We start from the raw sequence: 17,111 nt of genomic DNA on the forward strand, positions 1-17,111 counted from the left end.
ACACTGCGTGCTTCATTTTGGGCGCTATCCGTGACTGCCGTTCGTATTTTGAAAGCCCATCGCGATGAACTCATGCTGAAATAATGCTTGCTTGTCCAACCTCGCGCTCACACCAAACTGAACGAACTACCATCTCATGTGAACCTCCAACCAAACCAACCCAACCTACCAACGCTGCACTGCATTACATCAATCAATCAAAGTAATCACCAACGCACGTAAAAATAAAAGGGTATCATTAATTCCACCAACCCATTCATCTCTTCCCCCATTCTCCCCTCCCCTTCCTTTTTTCTCCCTCTCCCAATTCTTACTGCCCATTCACCCTCAACCTCTCCCCACACCTCGTCTCATACAACCTCAACAACCCCGTCGTATCCCGATCAAAGAGACTGTCTCCCGCATCCTCCCATACCTTTCTCAGTAGCGCCACTGCCTCCTCGTACCTCCGAAAGAAGTAGAGTTCCTCCACTGCGTGCAAAATCTCTTGCGCTTCGGGCTTGTTGATGGTTCTGGTTCTTCCGTCTGCGGCGGTGGAGCCGAGGGGGAATTGGAGATGACGGTGGAACTTTTTTTGCGTGTTAGTTGTATGTAGTGTATGTGTATGTAGTGGGTGTGAGGCTTGGTTGGACTTGATGCACGGGGACGGGGAGCATTTTTATATGAAGGGAGGAGGATGGTAGGGGAGGGGGCAGGTTGAAAAATTTGATACTGGGAAAGGGTCGGAGGTTTGGAGGTTTGCAGGTTTGGAAGTGTGAAAGAGCATGAAGCTGAGGCGGAATATGATGTGAAGAGTGAGGAGAAACGAAAGGGAGAGGAGGAAATTCCTACCTCGCCGTTTTCAACCTTGACGCGATAAGTCTTTTTGAGTTCCTGGAAGGCTTCCTCCGAAAGGGCTGTCCTGTCTGCTTTTGTGGCTGGTGCTGCGCACTCGGCTACGACTTCGGTTTTGGTATTAGAGATGGTGTTCGTGGTTGACTCGTCTTCGGAGTCGGAGCCTAGACCGATGCCTAGAAGGCCAGACTCGAGGGTTTCTTCGGCTTCGAGGGACATGGTTTTGGTTGTGATGTTTAGATGTAAATTTCTGAACTTAAAAAAAAAATTCAAGATTGTCGTGATGAGTTTGGGAAGTATGGATGGTAGATGACTCGTTGAGTTGTAAGTGATATGCAGGATTGAAAAGGTGGAAGTCGAAGAGAGAATTAATGTGTAAGTGAGTGAAGGTCTTTCCCCGGGGGTGAAAGCTCTCCGGACAAGAAAGTGAAGACAGTAATTGCGGAGCCCTGAAAGCCCCGAAGTAACGGAGCGGCAATCTTCCCCACGAGCCCCGCAGTGGCCCCGTGGAGCTCCGTAGGGCGGCCCCACATCTTCCAACTTCCATGTTATAGCCCGGCCGGCGTTGGGTTGGGGGGGGTCTTTCCTTCCCCGACTGACTTCTTGACAATAGCAACTTCCAGATCTGAATAACGGAACAACAGTCATTGGCAACCAGCAAAGCCCTGTTACTTTTCTTCTTTTGCTTGCTGTGCAACTTGTCCGTCTGTAAACATCATCTTAATCTTCTTCCACCCATCATCGCCGACTTACAAGTGACCTCATCTCATACCAACCATCTGGCAACTATCAGCATCCGCAGTCAATAACAGATCACTAAAGATGGAGGAACAAATGGATCGCCTGGTCGAGAGGGCATGGGACAAGTTTCTCGACACACCCACGGATCAGAGACTCTGTATGTGCTCACCGGTTCTTCTTCCATAATCTCCCCCGTCATCAAACAGCCATCATCACTACTTGTCGCCTGCAGCATGCCTTTCATATTCGCTCAGTGGCTCGTACATCTCGACCTTCTCTGCACCAGGTGACGGTGGACATTTTGTGTCACACGCTTACCAACTCACCTCGTTGAATTCCCTTTGCTTCGTCACTCCTCATCTATCAATAGTAACAACAACAGCAACAAACATACTAACCGTCTTCTTTAAACAGTGATTGCCATAGCAGGTATCCCCGGCTCCGGTAAGCCTCCTCCTTCTCCTCCTCCTTTTCTTCTTCCTCCCCCACCCCTTCCCCTCCTACCACCCCTCTCACCAACCTAACTAACCACTATCCCACAAAAACCAGGAAAAACAACCCTCTCCCAAATTCTCGCTCGCCGCCTAAATATCCTGCACGCCACCGAATATCCCCTTGCTTCCATGTCTCCAGACTTCGCCACTGCCCTCCCCATGGACGGCTTCCACCTCACGCGCGCCCAACTGTCCGCCATGCCCGACCCGGAACTCGCACACGCCCGACGCGGCGCGGAATTTACTTTTGATGGACAGGGGTTTTATGAGCTGGTGAAGGAACTACGAAAGCCAGTGGTGACAACGGCAACCAGAACAACGGTGTGGGCGCCTAGTTTCGATCATGCGTTGAAGGATCCGGTGGAGAAAGGGATCGAGGTGGGACCGGAGATGAGGGTGGTGGTTTTTGAAGGGAATTGTGAGTTTTTCTCTCCACTCTGTTCCAGTTTTTCTCTGAAATGGAACGGGGGGTAAAGCTGACAAAAGCGAAACAAAAACCAGACCTCCTACTAGACCAAAAACCCTGGTCTGATGCTGCCAAATTGATGGACCTCAAGTTCTTCGTCAGAGTGCCGTTCCCCGTGGCCAGGAAACGGTTGGTCAAGAGACATTTGGCTGCTGGGATCGCGGCCACAGAGGAGGAGGCGGATAAGAGGGCGGTGGAGAATGATTTGGTCAATGGGGCTCTAATTGAGGAGTTATTGAGGGAGGATGAGGTGGACGAGGTTGTGGAGAGCTTGGAGGATGGGAAGTGGGTGCACACTTAGGTAGTGAGTGACGAGAGTGACGAGAGTGAAGTGACGAAAGTGACGAGAGTGACGAAAGAGAGAGTGACGAAAGGGAGAGTGACGAAAGGGAGAGTGACGAAAGGGAGAGTGACGAAAGGGAGAGTGACGAAAGTGAGAGTGTGGAAAGTGGCGAGAGTGACGAGAGTGATGAAAGGGAGAGTGACGAAAGTGAGACTGGGTATGAGGCGGGGTGTGAGAGTGAGTGGTGGACAAAGACGGAATAGAGGGGGAGACGGAGACAGAGAGATTAAGTTGCTGGAGGAAGCTTTTCGAAGTTTAGGAGTGTGAGGCAGCGCTGAAGATATTACATAAAGCGTATCATTAAAGCGAGCATTATCTTTGGTATTTGTTTCTTCGACTGTCTATAGCCTAGAATTACAACCCAGCAATGGTTTGTTTATCACTGATACAAAAAAGCCAAAACTTTACTAGATATGCGAAAGCGTTCACCTTCTGTCAAGTAACGTCGCTCATCCGTGAAAAAATTGTTGAGACAATGGCCGAATGGTCCTTAGAGAAACATCGAACACTTCATAGTTAGTCCATCATACTTTTGACTCCTTGAGTATACTCTCACAACGCATCTGATCGTCTGTATCATACACAGCCTTTGGACTCAAACTTCCAGACAATTCCTGGATAGGATTATACGAATATCCCCCGAGGTTCTGGCCGTGTACATCCGAATAATCGTAAGCCCCATCACCGTTTTGTAACGACCTATCCTAACTACAACAGGAGTTGACGTGGTTGGACGGGTTCACTTACGTGCCCCGTGAGTGGGTTGATCGAACTACCATAGAATCAAAGCTACAGCCAAAGAAAGGTCTCATCAATTTCGATCGTGGACGAGAGCGTCGTAATATTGTATCCTCCAATATTTGAAAGGCCCAAAAGAAAATGGAGAGAAAGGCATCATAAGATGAAACGCCCATCAGACAAAGAGACTTTCTCCTTGCTGTAGCGTCACGGACCAAACCCTAGCCATTGTACCATTTCGCTTCACAGGGACAACTCAATACACATGATGGAAGTTCCCAAAGTAACAAACAAACAAACAAAGCAGCATTGTATTATATATAAGGGGGTATCTTAAGCGTGCCAAGCAAGTATTGGTATGGTATGGTATGTATGTGCAGTGCGTTGATGTATGTATGTACTTTTATGATCGCTCTGACCAACGCCTATCCTGATATTCAGCCCGTGGCGCACAGCGTATGTTTATGGTGGTATATCCCTTTACCATCCATCCATCCGATGACGCCCTGGTATATTCCTTTTTTCGTTTCCGCATAAACTCATCAATCATAAGGGTATCAGGTATCTCTCTCTACTTTCTCTTCTTCAATCCTCCAAAATTCGCGTATCCAGCTGTAACTGCGGAAGGTCCCAAGGTGCTGTCTGCCTTTCCCATTCCGGAGTCTCTGGAGCCGGTGGATTCGGGTGCCTCGCCTCGTCCGCTCCGCTCATGGGATCTTCATCGCTTTCCCCTTCCTTACGAGGCGGTTCATCTTCACCACTAGTCTTCTTCCCTGACTGTTTCTCATACTGCATCTCTGGCTGCAAATGTTGTTGCATTTGTCCCTGACCCTGCTGTTGCTGCTGCCGAGACCTCCTCTTCTCATCCTTAATATTCTCATCAGGGGTCTCCTCAGTGCCGATCCCCATACTTCGCGATAACCTCTTGAGCATTCCTCCATTCTCCGCTCTTGCTGCCTTCTGTGCAGCTTTTACTCTTTCTCTTTGGCGTTGGGCAATGATTTGGTCAAGCGTCATCGGGTTTTCGCTGCCTCTGCGCTCAGAAAGGAATACTCCCCTTCCTCCTAATCCGCCAAGACCACCACCACCGTCTTCAACATCCCCGCTTCGCCGTCTTTTCTGCGCAGCGGTGTCCATGACATGATCAGACATTTCTCTCGCGTCTCGAACAAAAGTGAGGAAAAGGGGGTAGACCATGGTCATTGCCATAAGAATGACGACGACAATGAAAGAGGTCTGGATGCTTGCGCCTCTTTGCAAGATAGCGTACGAGACAAAAGGCCAAAAGGCCGGACCGGAGCCGCCCATCGTTAACCAAGCGGCTGTTTGCTTTGTTCTCTTTCCTTGGCCGCGCATGCCGAGGGAGAAGATGAGTGGCCAGATGGGGCCTTCGAAGAAGAAGAAGAGGATGATGGGGATGGCCATGAGGTTGGGGTTGGAGGCGGGCTTGTAGACGACAGTCACTAAGATGAAGACTGTTGCTAGGGCGGCGCAGATGCTGAGGATCGTGCGCGGGGTTGGGATGAAGCGGCTTGTGGGCCCGCGCTTCACATGTAAATAGCAAAGGTAGGCGGCAATGAAGCGGGAGATGGCAAAGGCGGTATGTGATACGACGAGGTAGTTGAGCGTCCTTATTTCGAATCCTTCGGGCCGCGAGTTCGGGTAGGGCTCGTGCGTTGGGGAGAAGGTAGTCATGAGGCGAGTGAAAAAGACGGACATGTTTTCTTGCGCGGCGACGTAAAACCATTGGGAGAAGACGGCGAGGAGGATGCACCACGTTCGTAGCGACACACCGCCAATGGAGCGTTTCTTGGGTTCGACGGGGAGGCGTTCGGAGAGCCGGCCGAGTTCGCGGTCGGTTACTTCGGGTAAGGGGGAATAGTAAAAGAAGAGTGCGAGTAGTACGCAGAGGAGGGTGATGGTGAGGTAGGTCCATTGGACGTCAAGCAAAGTAGTGGGACTGTGTTTTCGTTCTTCGATTTTGTGGAAGAAGACGTTGTTAGCGAGCACACCACTCAGGACGGCTCCGACGGCTTGTACGCCCTGAGCTAGGAGCAGTCGCATATCGGCATATTCGGGTGGTCCGCAGAGCACAAGAAAGGGGTTGGCGGCGGTTTCCAAGACGGCCAGTCCGAACCCAACAACAAAGCTGCTGGCCATGAACCCGCCATAGGCCGAGAGGACGGCACACGGCCAAAACATGATGGTTCCGACGCCGTAGATGAGCATGCCCACAATGAAGGTGGCCTTGAAGCCACCAATGGGTTCGATATCGCCACGTCTTCTCCTTCTGAACCGACGGTGTTCGTCGTGGCAGAGCAGCCAGCCTCCGACGAGAAGAGGTCCAAGGAGGTACCCACCACCAAAGTAGACGCTTGTCAAGCCCAAAGCTTGTGCCGTGCTCATGTGAGCCACGTTTGCCACGACGTTGTTGAGAGTGTTAAGGAGGCCATACGAAAAGCCCCAGAGGAAAAAGAGGATGCTGACGATGGTGCAGTACTTGAGTGATTCCGATACCGAAGATTTGACCATGCTCTTTGGCTTCTTCATTTCCACAAAACCAAAGTAGATATGGTTCTCTTGGACTGATGAAAACCTTCGTCGATCCGGGAAGGTAGGCGTCCTGCCTTCGAATGCAGGGATTTCGTTGGTGGCTGACGCTGCCAAAAAGTCTCTGATGGAGATCTCGTCGGACAGTCGGTCATTGTTTAGACGGACCTGCTCTGGAGCTTGTGGGGCGCTTGCGTGAGAGTCGCTCAGCGTCGACGAGGTAACGGGTTGGCTGCTGTCCGAGTTGTCCCGCTTGAAGGCGGCGTCCCTATCCCGGGTGCTGCTGCGAGTTCCGTCGGGGTCGATGATCATGGCAGGAAGGATTCGGATAATCAGGGGTTTCAGGGTCGGGATGCAGGCGCAGATGATGCCGACGTTGACCTCGACAGCCGACCACATCAAGGAGAATGATGCGTTCCAGGAGAAATTCACACTTTGGCCGTAGATTGCGCTGGGGTCGTCGGAAAAGTTCATGGATACTATACCCACGGCTTGCTGGAGGTAGTAAATCCTGACGACGTCGACGATCGACACAAAGATACCAAGAGTAAAGGTAAGGATCAGAATCGTCTTTTGTCTCGGGGGGAGACGCATGCCGGTGAGCACGGGAATAGGGAGAGCCAAGATAGCTAGATCGGTAACGATGTTCACGGGGGCAGAGCATATGAACTCGGTCAATAACGGCAGACACTTGGCCGACTCGACCGTAATGTCCCAAGCAGCTCGCAGCGGGCTGCACTGAAAGATGTTCATGAAAGTGAGGATGGTTCCAGCAACGTTCACAATCACTAGGACGGCCCACGAGGCCATCCGAAGGACCTTTTGCGTGTTCTTGCCCAGGCGAAGGTAGAAGACGAGGATGGACGTCTTGGTGGCCATAAGGGCCGGATTCTGTAACCCATGTAAGTGGATGTGTATGGATTATCACAACTGGATATGGGAGAACACATACGTATAGGATGGAAAAGACATATTCGCACATCCTCAATCCTGGCCGGTGCTGAGGGTGAATATCCATGTCATGACGACCTAGACCACGCCTCGTGGCCATGTCAATGGTGATGGATAGGGCCAGGGAGATGAGCCAGGCAAGGATGATGATGTAGTCATCCCATCCGACTCTGCGAATGATTCCAATACGAGACACCATTCGAGCAACGACGAAGAGGGTAGCCAGGCATATTGTCACCGTGGTGACGACGAAGACGGCGGGCCCTCGGTCGGGCACGTCTTCGTCTTGTGAGTGGTTGTAAGAATAAGCCTCCATGTTGATGTTGCCGCCTGGCAGGGCGATGCCAGTCAAGGAGGCCGGCAGCAATGAATCAAGTCTTTGGCTCGATCACGTCCACAGCGTCGCCATAATCCTTCAAGCCGCGACATAGGGGAGGATTGGGAGGAGATGGATGCGGGTGCCGGGAATATTTGGAGGACCCTTCTAAGTCATGATCGGGGGGGTGAGGTCCTTCTAGCGCATTTGCCCAGTCTCGACTTGGCAGTATAGGGCGATTCCAGTGTGACTGTGAAACAAAGAATCGTGTGTTGGCTGGCGTTATGCTAAGAAGGCGGCGTATATCGAATATCGAGGCTAACGAGGTAGACGGAGGTTGAAACAGGGAACTGAGTCAAGAAGATCGGTGTTCCTGGCTGTTGCAGAGTTCCAGAAAGCCTTAGCTGTCACGACTCAAGACAATTGTGTTTTGAAGCGTCGGTGGTGAGGCGTTCAGAGTCTCGAACTCGGTGCTTGTTGTTAGGTCCTTGGAGATGGGATGAGATGTCGGTGTAAGAAGAGGAAGGTGAGTTGAACAGGAGGGTCAGGAACCCTGAGGCGGAGATTGGTGGAGTTGGGATCTGCCTAGGACGACATCGACAGTGGAGAGCCCGTTAAAGCAGCCCGACTGATCCTTATGCTGGTCACCTTTTACAGTACACACTAGTGTCCTGCTTGCAGCTATGTTCGTCTTCGGCCGAGGAGCAGTGAGCACAGCACGAGGAGGCTGTTGAGTTGAGTTGAGTTGAGTTGAGTTGAAAGAGGGTGCTGTTCAGTTTTCCACTAGCACTACACTACTACTGCTAGTACAGTAGGGATGAGCCGCTAGGACTGAGACAGAACGATATATCACAATCAAAAGTCATGTCGTACTTTTTTTCCATTTCGAGGTAGTATTGCAACTCCCGAGAGAGTGGAGGCGTAGTGTAAATTTTTTTTCTTAAAAAAAAAAAAAACCAAAATTGTGCTTCTGGTGACTGAGGGGTATACGGTACATACATAAAGGCGGTAAAGAGTCGCAAGAACCGGAGGTCATGCCGGTCCAAGAGATGGCGTGCCTCTTGGGTTATTGAGGTCTTTGCAGAGTGCTTTCTTGCAATGCCACCCTCTTTTCCCACTTGGCTGATGACATCGATGGACGAATCAAGGCAGTCAATGTCACGCTGGCCCCAGCTTTTTGGGAACCATTGTTTGCTTGGCAAGTGATCTTCCCGCGGGCCAGTGGACGGTTGAGACGGGGGAGGGACGGGTGAGGTTTCCTTTTTCCTTCGCGAGACAAGGAGGAAAGAAGAAAAATGGAGGTGGCGAAGAGGGGTTTCCAGTGACCATCGTGCTTGGCTTTTGAGGGGAGACGACCGGGAGCATGGAACAGCCCGAATCTCCGCATTGGAGCACTCGTCAAAATACGGGGGGGACCAGCAGGCAGTTACGTGGACTAATTCAGCCATTATAAACGGTCGTGCTTTCCCAACCATGCCCGTCACTGTTTCCCGTTGCTCATTCTTAACCGCCTCCAGTAAGAAAAAGTGTAGATCACGAGTCCAAATTATTCAAGTGAATAAAAGAAAGACAGATCGATGCTGGTTTTGTTTGTTAGCTCGCTCGCTCGAGACTTGCGACCTCCTCGGACAAGGGGAAAAAGACAAGGTATGTATATGGGATGTGACATTGGTCCAAATCACCCCAAGCAAAAACCAGGGTCATGAACAACAATCCGATCTGACTCCATTCACAAGATGCAATGGCCAGCCAACTGGATGCGACACTACACACATTCACTTCACTCCAGCAGTCCCGCCTGGCCATCTTGAAAGTGGCACACTACATACATAGCGCGGAACAGCTCCGCCCGGTCTGCAAAAGGGGTGACTGACCGAATCTCGATGTGGGTGATTGCGATCATGTTAGTTGTTTCCGAGCAGGCCGCTGAAAGATGGATGCTGGGGGCGGGTTGGGGACGGGCCGCGGGAATTGCATCAACCTCCGTAACGCCCGCCGCTGAACACAAATCGAAGATTCGAAACGAGACGGAGTGGGTTTGTGATATGCAAAACATGCCTTTCAGCCACCTACGTTGTACTGTACGTACATCGTGTACAACAATCTGCCGTTCTTTTAATTCCCACGGCATGGCCACATGGCTCAGCTATGTATGTACACGGTTAAAAAGGAAAATAAAATGACGATGTGCCGCCGCCCAGAAAATAGCGAGTCGTTGATTCAGTTCCCGCCCGGGGTTTCAGTTACCCGCCGCAGCATCATGGTTCGTTTTTATTCCATATCACACATTTGTGAAATCCGTTTCATATTTTCTTGGCAAGGAACAACGAACGAAAGGAAAAGACTTTTAACGATCCTGTGACGACGGATTGACGACAACTTGTTGATATCCCCACTTACCACTACGTACCCTACTGAGCAGCGTCGGCGCCAGCGGCGGCAACAGGCCCAAACGGCACTCACTTCTAGAAATAACCTCTACAAAAAAAAATCAAAAAAAAAAAAAAAATCGTATAAACACCAGTCAGTGATAGAGTTTCACTCGGCTGTTTTTAGCTGCAGCAGGCGGTGCAGACGTCGAGACAATTGCATGAATTGCATGAAGAAAAGAAACCCACTTCTGCCACCAAAAGTTGCCTACACCTGCAGTCCATACCTTGCACCCTCTGTCTTTGCAGTTGTTATTGGCGGTCTCGGGTCACGGTCCCGTCCGCACGCAGCATGAGTCCCGCTAGCTATAAACTAACTGACACCTAGAGGTACATAACCGCCCCGGCGCCCCTGCCCCGATGGAAACGACAATACGCACACCGCCGACCCCGAGCATTGAGGTCCGGACCGGGATCGATAACGTATCTATTTTCATCGCCAAGGGGATCACGGCCTGGATAGAGTCTAATGCCGAAACAATGCATTTGAGCAAGCTGTTTTGCAGTTCCACCTTGCCGGTGTCGATGTTGGGTGGCTGGGTAAGGCAGCGCATGATGGGATGTTATCCATCCATCGGACACCTCCGGCGGTGGGAATCCGCGCGAACTAGATCTGACCAACGGACACCGGCCCGATCTCCACGCCGAATCACCACATACAATACCGGAGTGGTGGGGCCGGGACGGAGCCTCAGTAGGCAACACCTGCATTCGGCTGCGGGTGCTTTTGTTGAAGAAACACTTCGCCTTCAACGTAGATCGATTTGATTTATACGAAACGAGCAACTCTGATCGTGAACCCATGAACGTTATGTCAGTTCATCATGATGAATCCGTAGACCAATGCAAGCCCCTCCTGTCAGTGCTTCGTAGTAGCCTGCCTGCATACCCAAAGAATCTATATGTCTATGAAACATCTATATAATATCCATATACACGTGTATATTATCATCAAAACCCAAGATCACCCCCTAGTTAGCAAAGATCCTAACCTTACCCTCCGCCCCATCCACGCTCCCCGTAGCAACCACACACCTAATCTGCACACTCGCACTCACACTTCCCACCGTGGCCGCTCTCCTTCTCGCCGCCACCACCGGATCCGCCAGCGAACTGCCCTCCGACCTTCCATTCCCCGCCGTGGCATCCGCATCCTTCACCACCGGCGGCGCCCACCTGATACAGCTCACAAACCCTTCATACACCCCCGTCAGCGTCTGCACGCACCTACCCTCCTGGCTCAAGTCCCAGCACCTCATCGTCCTATCATCCGCTACCGAGAGCAGATACTTCCCGCCCGGGTGGAACACCAGTCCTCTCACCCAGTTATCATGTCCCACCAACACCTTGATACAATTTCCCCTCCCATCCCACAACCGTATCTGCTTATCCCGCGACCCCGTAGCCATAAACTCCGCGCTCGAGCTCGGCGGCGGCGCCCTCTCCAACCCCGCCAGCTTGGCCAAGTGGGGGTACGCCGTCGGCGGCGCAAACGCGCAACACAGATTGTAGTTCTCATGCCCAAACATCACCAGCCTGCACTCCGCATCCCTCCCACCCGCCAAGTCCCACAAGCGGACCGACTTGTCGCTGCCCGTCGACAGCAAATACCGTCCATCATGGCTCGGACAAACCGCCCTCGGCCAGTCCACATGGCCCAGGATGGTCTTGACGCAGTACCCCGTCGTGACATCCCATATTTTCAGACTGTTATCCTTGCTCGCACTGACCAGCAGGTTTCCACTGGCCGGCGCGCCGGCCGCTCCGCTGGGGATGAACCGGACGGAACTGACAATGTGATCGTGCCCCGGCAAAGTGCGAATGTTCTTGTACTCGTCGCTCGGGTCCCACAGCTTGATGGTCAGGTCGGAACTGCAAGAGGCCAAGAGGGTCCCGCCGCGCGGCCCGCCAAAGTCGACGTCCAGCACGGCTTTGGTGTGCCCCTTGATCGTCCGCTCTAGCTCGCCGAGCTCCCAGTCCCAGATCTTGATGGTGTAGTCTTCGGATCCCGAGGCCAGAGAGGTAAAGACCGGGTGGAAGGCGACGCAGGTCACGGGGAGGCGGTGAGATTCGAGGACGTAGCGCGGGGGGGCTTTGGGGAGCCAGTTGGTCGGGTCTTGGGTGCGGCGCGAGAGGGAGGAGGGCGTGGCGTTGTCGATTTCGGATTGGAGGAGGTGGTTGCGGGATTCGAGGTCGAGGATCTGTTTTTGTTGGAATATGTTAGCTGGCTACATACCTTCAAGGTAGGTGCGAGATGTTAAGAGGTTGGATGGACAGATAAGTAGCGGACCTTCTTCTGCAACCGGACGACACTCGTCCACTTCTTTTCTAGGAGACCTTCATATTTCTTTGCCTTTTCCGCGTCAAAGGACTCTTCGGCAAGGTCGAGTTCATCCCGCAAAGTAGCCGCCGTAGTCGCGAGGTTCTTGGAGGCGAGGTATGCTAGGATCGACTTGTGCCTATTCCCAAAATCATCATCAGCAATTGCGCTCCTCGTGTGACAGTTCGTTACCTAGGAGAAAACAACTTACAGCTCCTCAGCCTGCCGGGTGGTCAACAACGGAGTGCCAATCTGAACTGAAGCTTGAGCCATCCTGGAAAGAAGGTTCCAGTGCCGGACGGCAGCAAGACTAGCTATGTATGTTTATTTCCATGTAGTCTAGAGCATGGGCACAATGTGCCACGCGTCCGAGTCGAGGCGTCACATTTGTGAAGTGGCCTGGTACGATTTGATGTGGAATGGCGGAGCAGATTGGCACAGAGAAGCAGTGGAATTGGTCCGCTGGTGCTGGTGATGGCCCGCTGGTGGCCCGCTATCCGGACGCTACCTCACCTAGCTGTCCATGGGTACGTACCTACAATACTGTCCCGTTGAGCCTTCCCGCCCACCCTTATCGGCAGTGGGAGATCTGGGGTCCTTTCCGTGCTTCAACGGCTATCGCGACCCCCTGTTGGTGATCCTCGGTGCCTGCCGGGGTCCCCTAGGATTAGGGTTGAAGCGCTGCAACTACACCTCAGTAGAGGCATTTGCTGCTGCAACCCGCTATCGTGCGCCAAGTGGAACTTTACGATGGCGATAACAACCCGACGACGACGACAACAAGAGGACAACAGGGACAAGACACTTCAACAATCACAGTCATTGAGAAATCATCTCGGGTCAAGAATGCTTAGAGTTCCTAGTCCCAGTTTCTAGGATTATACTTCTCGTTCCTGCGTCTTCTTCCAGCTACCTATTCCATGCTTTAGTGGAATAGGATCCGTCAACCAATCGACCTCTCAACCCCGTGAGCGAGGTTGTGTAAGTGACTTTGGTCTGTGTCTCAACTGATTCTGAGCCCGTGATGAGTTACTCTTGAAAAGTCCACCTACGAGAACCATCAGTAGTAAAAATGCTACTCCAACGTCTCACCATATCCTCGGGCATGAGGTCATCCCTATCCTCTTTTTCTCGAAGAGCATCATCATCATCAGCATTCACTCGATGCTCATACAGCACAAAACCCAACAACAAGGTCTCAGACCCATTACGCATCCTCTTCTGCGGCTCAGATGTCTTCAGTTGCTACTCACTAAAAGCTCTTCATGCCGAACACAAGGCCAACCCAGGACTCATCAAGTCCATTGATGTCATGGTCCGACCAGGAAAGGCTTTTGGCAGAGGGTACAAGGAGATCCGTCAAGGTGATATAATCTATCCCCAACACGCAGTTAGTTAACTAACAAAGTCCCTCTATTCCAGTCCCCATCCAAAACCTCGCCGAAGAACTTTCCCTCCCCATCCACATCCGCGATACCTTCACCGGCTGGTCCTTGCCTCAAAGTCCCCATGGAGAACCCATCAACCTCATCGTGGCCGTCTCTTTCGGTCTCTTTGTCCCTCCACGCATTCTCAACCAAGCTAAATACGGGGGGTTGAACGTTCATCCTTCTTTGCTACCCGAGTACGTCCTCCCCTTTTCTTCTTTTCCCCGTTTCCCCCATTGCCCCTTTCCCCTTTCCCCTGTCCAAGTAAACAAACAAAAAACTACGTCCAAACACTAACAAATGTATTCCTAAAAACAAAAAGCCTCCGCGGCCCAGCCCCCCTCCACCATGCCCTCCTCAACCGCCTCTCCCACACGGGCGTCTCCCTCCAAACCCTCTCCCCCCAAACCTTCGACGCCGGCACCGTCATCGCCCAAACCCCTCTACCCGGCATTCCCATCCCGCCCGCCTGCACGGTGTCCCAACTGCACGACCTGCTCGCCCCTCTAGGAGCCGACATGCTCGTTTCTTCTCTGCAAAAAGGACTACACGTCCCGCCTTTGGCGCCCGTGATCGACAATACCATCCCCATCACCCCTCCTCTCCCCTCTCCTGTCGAGAACAAAATGTACACACACGCCCCCAAGATAACCAAAGCCGACCAGCGTTGGTCCATCTTACATCATTCAGCCGCGGACGCCGCGCTGCGAGCTCGAGTTTGCGGTGCCGGGTCGTTGTGGGCTAGTGTTTATCTACCTATTGCTTCCGAAGGATCCTCCGAAAAGAAGGGAACCAAAAAAGAAGCTCAAAAGGAGAAGCAGCTGGAGTATCCGCTCAACTACCCCCACCCCCTCGAGGAATCAGCAAAGGGATCACCGAAGCGCATCATTCTCGAGGACGTATCCGAGCTTTTCATCCCCTCCTCTTCTGTCGACGACGATGCTGGGCTTGAGCAAAAGTATGAAAGTTACCGACGGATTGTTGAAAGTATGAACAGCGGTAATTCCTGGTCCACCGAGCAGCTGGGACTTGAGCCTGTTTACCTACCTCAATCTCACACTGAATCCCCTTCAGACCCGCTCTCCTGGCTTTTAAGGCTTGGCGAGGACGAGTACGTCCATGTCGAGACGACCACTGCCAATGGTGAAAAGGTGACGGAGAGAAAGCCGAGAGTGAGTTGGGCTTTGTGTACCAGGTTGGGACTGGATGGCGGGAAGGAGGAAGATAAGGGGGCTGTGACGTTTGTGATCCCAGAAGATGGAGGCAAGTTTGGTTTGTTGAGGGTAGGGAAAATCAAGGTGGAGGGAAAGGGGGCAAAGCCGGCTAGACAGGTGATGAAGGAGCTGGCTGTTAAGGCGGGTTAAGAAGTTTGAGACATGGTGGCTTGAAATGTAGGATCAAGATAGGTCTGCCAGGAGCACAAATCACAAAACATTCAAATCACAATGGCAGGTCGGAGGAGCAGATATAGAGTGATCAAAGTTGCCGTGGTTAAATTTCAATAATATACAGTGCGGTATATCTCAACCGCCCACTAACTAGAGTAACCCCATCTGCTATCTCGAGCATCAAGCGTCACATCGTTCCACCATCCGAAATTTCTTCCTCCAAAGTTTTCAATGTTTCAAGGAATGATTGCTAGTCAAATAGAGAGATCCGGTCCACTCAGGGTCCTTTCACCCTTCGCCTCGCGGAAACCCTCCGCCAAAGTCATTAGTTGTAGATGGTTTGGAATCCCGCAGTTTCTGCAGGTGACTGCCCTCATGTTTCGTATCGTTTCGTCGTCATCAGTGTAAGGATATCGCTCCTCGTTATCATTATCATAGTAACGGTGTGACGGTCATGGCAGACTATGTTTAGTCATGGGTGGCCTTGTGCTCGTCATCGACACTTCCGCCGCTAGAAGAAGTCTCCGTCTTCTCGAGAGTCACCTCCTCTTCCTCGGGGGCGTTATGGACACCCTCTTCGAAGAATGGCTCGGGCTCGTTGACCTCAAACTTGGTCTTAAACTGCTCCAAGTAATGGGGGACGCTAGGGTTGCTGACATTGGAGTGACGGCGAGCGACGAAATTGAACTCAGGGTCGTCGAGAACTTCGACACCAGCGTTGCCCCTGTTGAAAGCGATGTTAGTACATAATGAGAGGCACCAGGGTAGATGAGAAGGGTCACATACCAGTTGCTCTTGCCACCGCCGTTCTTCTTAACCTTTTTGGGATCTGCATCGGCGAAACCGTTCTTGCCAAAGAACTTGGGAACGTGCTCGACGGGGACGAGTGAGCCATCTTCAGCCTGGGCAGCCGCAACGTGGGCCTTGTCGTTGAACTTGTGGGAGCGAGTCACTAAGACATGTGTAAGGCAATGTCCCAATGATGTCATAACAAAGAGGAAGTGGTCGCTTCTACTTACTCTTGAAAAGTGTAGTCGAAGTTGATGTGGTGAGGGTTATATGTGTGAGTAATATGTGGACTGGGGTTATCGTTATTGTAGTTGAAGGTATTATTCAGTGGTAATCGTCAAGTTGAACTGAGGGACAAAAGGTCAGCCAGCGTCACACGAACAACATGCGGGGCTTAATATAGCTGATATGAGAGACGAGACGGTGGGTGTCCGGGCTGGTTGGGGTAGGGAAAGGAAGACGGGATGTTCGACTTACTGAATGTGCTGTGTGAGGTGATGTCACAGAGATGGAAGAGTGGAAAGAATTCGACCGACTATTACAAGATGTAGTGAATATGGAAGGTTCGGGTATGATGTATTATTGTAAACAGAGTAAGGAAGAGATGGTTGGAAAAGTCGAGTATGCACTAGTAATACCAGTAGTGCGTAAGTAGTGGTAGATGTTGTTGTAATGAGTTTGAATGTTGAAAGAAACGATGGGATGGAGAGATGGGGGCATCTCCTCTTATAAGTGGAAGGCAAGCTCCCGAACCTTCCAATGAGAAGGGACAAGGAGTCATCGTCGAAGAGGGGTCGAGGTACGAAGTTGCTCGCACCTACGATCTGCTCTGCGGCTACTGTTTGGGAAGTCACAGTGGTGGGGAGATCGGTGAGGAGGACCGCGGGTATTGGAGTCACGCGACTTGATGCAACAGTCGATGACACTGACCTGACCTGTCCAGACTGTCCGTTTTGCCCAGCTCTATGGGGAAGGCGGGGCCCACGTCCAGTTCTTTGTTGAGTTGTCTCCATCTAGGAAACAACTGAAGCCAGTCTCAAGCTCCAATGCCGAATCTTAGCCATCCAATTTCACCATGTTGAGCTGTGGTGACCCAATCTCCAAAAGTGTCAGTACCGAATGTAGTTGTTGACGTGATGAAGTACCATAGTCCCCGCTTTGCTATTGCCAGGTTACTTCGCAAATCACCCAGCGATTTGCATAAGATGGCTTTTCTTGGCCGCCGGCCTGTTACAACCATCTACTCTTATCTGGTGTGGTGTAGTGTAGTTACAGCTCGGGATGAAGCTTATTCTCCATCTTGTCCATTTCATATCACGATCCAG

At 51.7% G+C, this 17,111-nt stretch overlaps 6 protein-coding genes across 6 annotated transcripts; 2 read left to right on the forward strand and 4 right to left on the reverse strand.

Annotated features, from left to right (window-relative positions):
• Positions 1–19: 19 nt before the first annotated feature.
• On the reverse strand, positions 20–1,244 carry NCU04308 (hypothetical protein). Its single transcript, XM_955861.2, has 2 exons — positions 832–1,244; positions 20–568 (listed from the first exon to the last, which is right to left on the reverse strand). Exons 1-2 carry the CDS (start codon positions 1,051–1,053, stop codon positions 311–313), a joined length of 480 nt encoding a protein of 159 aa, XP_960954.1. The 5' UTR covers positions 1,054–1,244; the 3' UTR covers positions 20–310.
• Positions 1,245–1,368: 124 nt separating this feature from the next.
• NCU04309 (phosphoribulokinase/uridine kinase) lies at positions 1,369–2,934 on the forward strand. The gene is made up of 4 exons (XM_955862.3): positions 1,369–1,732; positions 1,990–2,019; positions 2,125–2,487; positions 2,571–2,934. Exons 1-4 carry the CDS (start codon positions 1,657–1,659, stop codon positions 2,834–2,836), a joined length of 735 nt encoding a protein of 244 aa, XP_960955.3. The 5' UTR covers positions 1,369–1,656; the 3' UTR covers positions 2,837–2,934.
• A 988-nt stretch (positions 2,935–3,922) lies between these two features.
• NCU04310 (hypothetical protein) lies at positions 3,923–8,464 on the reverse strand. The gene is made up of 2 exons (XM_955863.2): positions 7,119–8,464; positions 3,923–7,057 (listed from the first exon to the last, which is right to left on the reverse strand). The coding sequence occupies exons 1-2, from the start codon at positions 7,431–7,433 to the stop codon at positions 4,202–4,204; spliced, it is 3,171 nt and encodes a 1,056-aa protein (XP_960956.1). The 5' UTR covers positions 7,434–8,464; the 3' UTR covers positions 3,923–4,201.
• Positions 8,465–10,695: 2,231 nt separating this feature from the next.
• Positions 10,696–12,637, reverse strand: nudf-1 (nuclear migration protein NudF-1). The gene is made up of 3 exons (XM_955865.3): positions 12,394–12,637; positions 12,153–12,321; positions 10,696–12,063 (listed from the first exon to the last, which is right to left on the reverse strand). Exons 1-3 carry the CDS (start codon positions 12,453–12,455, stop codon positions 10,834–10,836), a joined length of 1,461 nt encoding a protein of 486 aa, XP_960958.3. The 5' UTR covers positions 12,456–12,637; the 3' UTR covers positions 10,696–10,833.
• Positions 12,638–12,921: 284 nt separating this feature from the next.
• NCU04313 (methionyl-tRNA formyltransferase) lies at positions 12,922–15,211 on the forward strand. Its single transcript, XM_955866.2, has 3 exons — positions 12,922–13,546; positions 13,605–13,806; positions 13,932–15,211. Exons 1-3 carry the CDS (start codon positions 13,255–13,257, stop codon positions 14,971–14,973), a joined length of 1,536 nt encoding a protein of 511 aa, XP_960959.2. The 5' UTR covers positions 12,922–13,254; the 3' UTR covers positions 14,974–15,211.
• NCU04314 (hypothetical protein) lies at positions 15,076–16,783 on the reverse strand. Its single transcript, XM_955867.3, has 4 exons — positions 16,264–16,783; positions 16,017–16,133; positions 15,784–15,949; positions 15,076–15,721 (listed from the first exon to the last, which is right to left on the reverse strand). Coding segments are annotated over exons 2-4 (423 nt in total). The 5' UTR covers positions 16,018–16,133; positions 16,264–16,783; the 3' UTR covers positions 15,076–15,465.
• Between the last annotated feature and the right edge of the window lie 328 nt (positions 16,784–17,111).

The sequence above is a fragment of the Neurospora crassa genome, linkage group V (genome assembly GCF_000182925.2).
Source record: "Neurospora crassa OR74A linkage group V, whole genome shotgun sequence".
Classification (NCBI taxonomy): Eukaryota; Fungi; Ascomycota; class Sordariomycetes; order Sordariales; family Sordariaceae; genus Neurospora; species Neurospora crassa.

What these genes read in the sequence shown, in the direction of transcription:
- NCU04308 (XM_955861.2), bottom strand. Translation starts at nt 1,053, where the DNA reads ATGTCCCTCGAAGCCGAAGAAACCCTCGAGTCTGGCCTTCTAGGCATC. An exon ending in TCAAGGTTGAAAACGGCGAG is followed by an intron (nt 569 to 831) that starts GTAGGAATTTCC and finishes ACGCAAAAAAAG; the next exon opens with TTCCACCGTCATCTCCAATT.
- NCU04309 (XM_955862.3), top strand. Translation starts at nt 1,657, where the DNA reads ATGGAGGAACAAATGGATCGCCTGGTCGAGAGGGCATGGGACAAGTTT. An exon ending in ACCCACGGATCAGAGACTCT is followed by an intron (nt 1,733 to 1,989) that starts GTATGTGCTCAC and finishes TTCTTTAAACAG; the next exon opens with TGATTGCCATAGCAGGTATC. An exon ending in GGTGGTTTTTGAAGGGAATT is followed by an intron (nt 2,488 to 2,570) that starts GTGAGTTTTTCT and finishes AACAAAAACCAG; the next exon opens with ACCTCCTACTAGACCAAAAA.
- NCU04310 (XM_955863.2), bottom strand. Translation starts at nt 7,433, where the DNA reads ATGGAGGCTTATTCTTACAACCACTCACAAGACGAAGACGTGCCCGAC. An exon ending in ATGTCTTTTCCATCCTATAC is followed by an intron (nt 7,058 to 7,118) that starts GTATGTGTTCTC and finishes CATGGGTTACAG; the next exon opens with AATCCGGCCCTTATGGCCAC.
- nudf-1 (XM_955865.3), bottom strand. Translation starts at nt 12,455, where the DNA reads ATGGCTCAAGCTTCAGTTCAGATTGGCACTCCGTTGTTGACCACCCGG. An exon ending in ACCCGGCAGGCTGAGGAGCT is followed by an intron (nt 12,322 to 12,393) that starts GTAAGTTGTTTT and finishes TTTTGGGAATAG; the next exon opens with GCACAAGTCGATCCTAGCAT. An exon ending in TCGTCCGGTTGCAGAAGAAG is followed by an intron (nt 12,064 to 12,152) that starts GTCCGCTACTTA and finishes CAACAAAAACAG; the next exon opens with ATCCTCGACCTCGAATCCCG.
- NCU04313 (XM_955866.2), top strand. Translation starts at nt 13,255, where the DNA reads ATGCTACTCCAACGTCTCACCATATCCTCGGGCATGAGGTCATCCCTA. An exon ending in GTACAAGGAGATCCGTCAAG is followed by an intron (nt 13,547 to 13,604) that starts GTGATATAATCT and finishes CCTCTATTCCAG; the next exon opens with TCCCCATCCAAAACCTCGCC. An exon ending in CATCCTTCTTTGCTACCCGA is followed by an intron (nt 13,807 to 13,931) that starts GTACGTCCTCCC and finishes AAAAACAAAAAG; the next exon opens with CCTCCGCGGCCCAGCCCCCC.
- NCU04314 (XM_955867.3), bottom strand. An exon ending in GGCGGTGGCAAGAGCAACTG is followed by an intron (nt 15,722 to 15,783) that starts GTATGTGACCCT and finishes CGCTTTCAACAG; the next exon opens with GGGCAACGCTGGTGTCGAAG.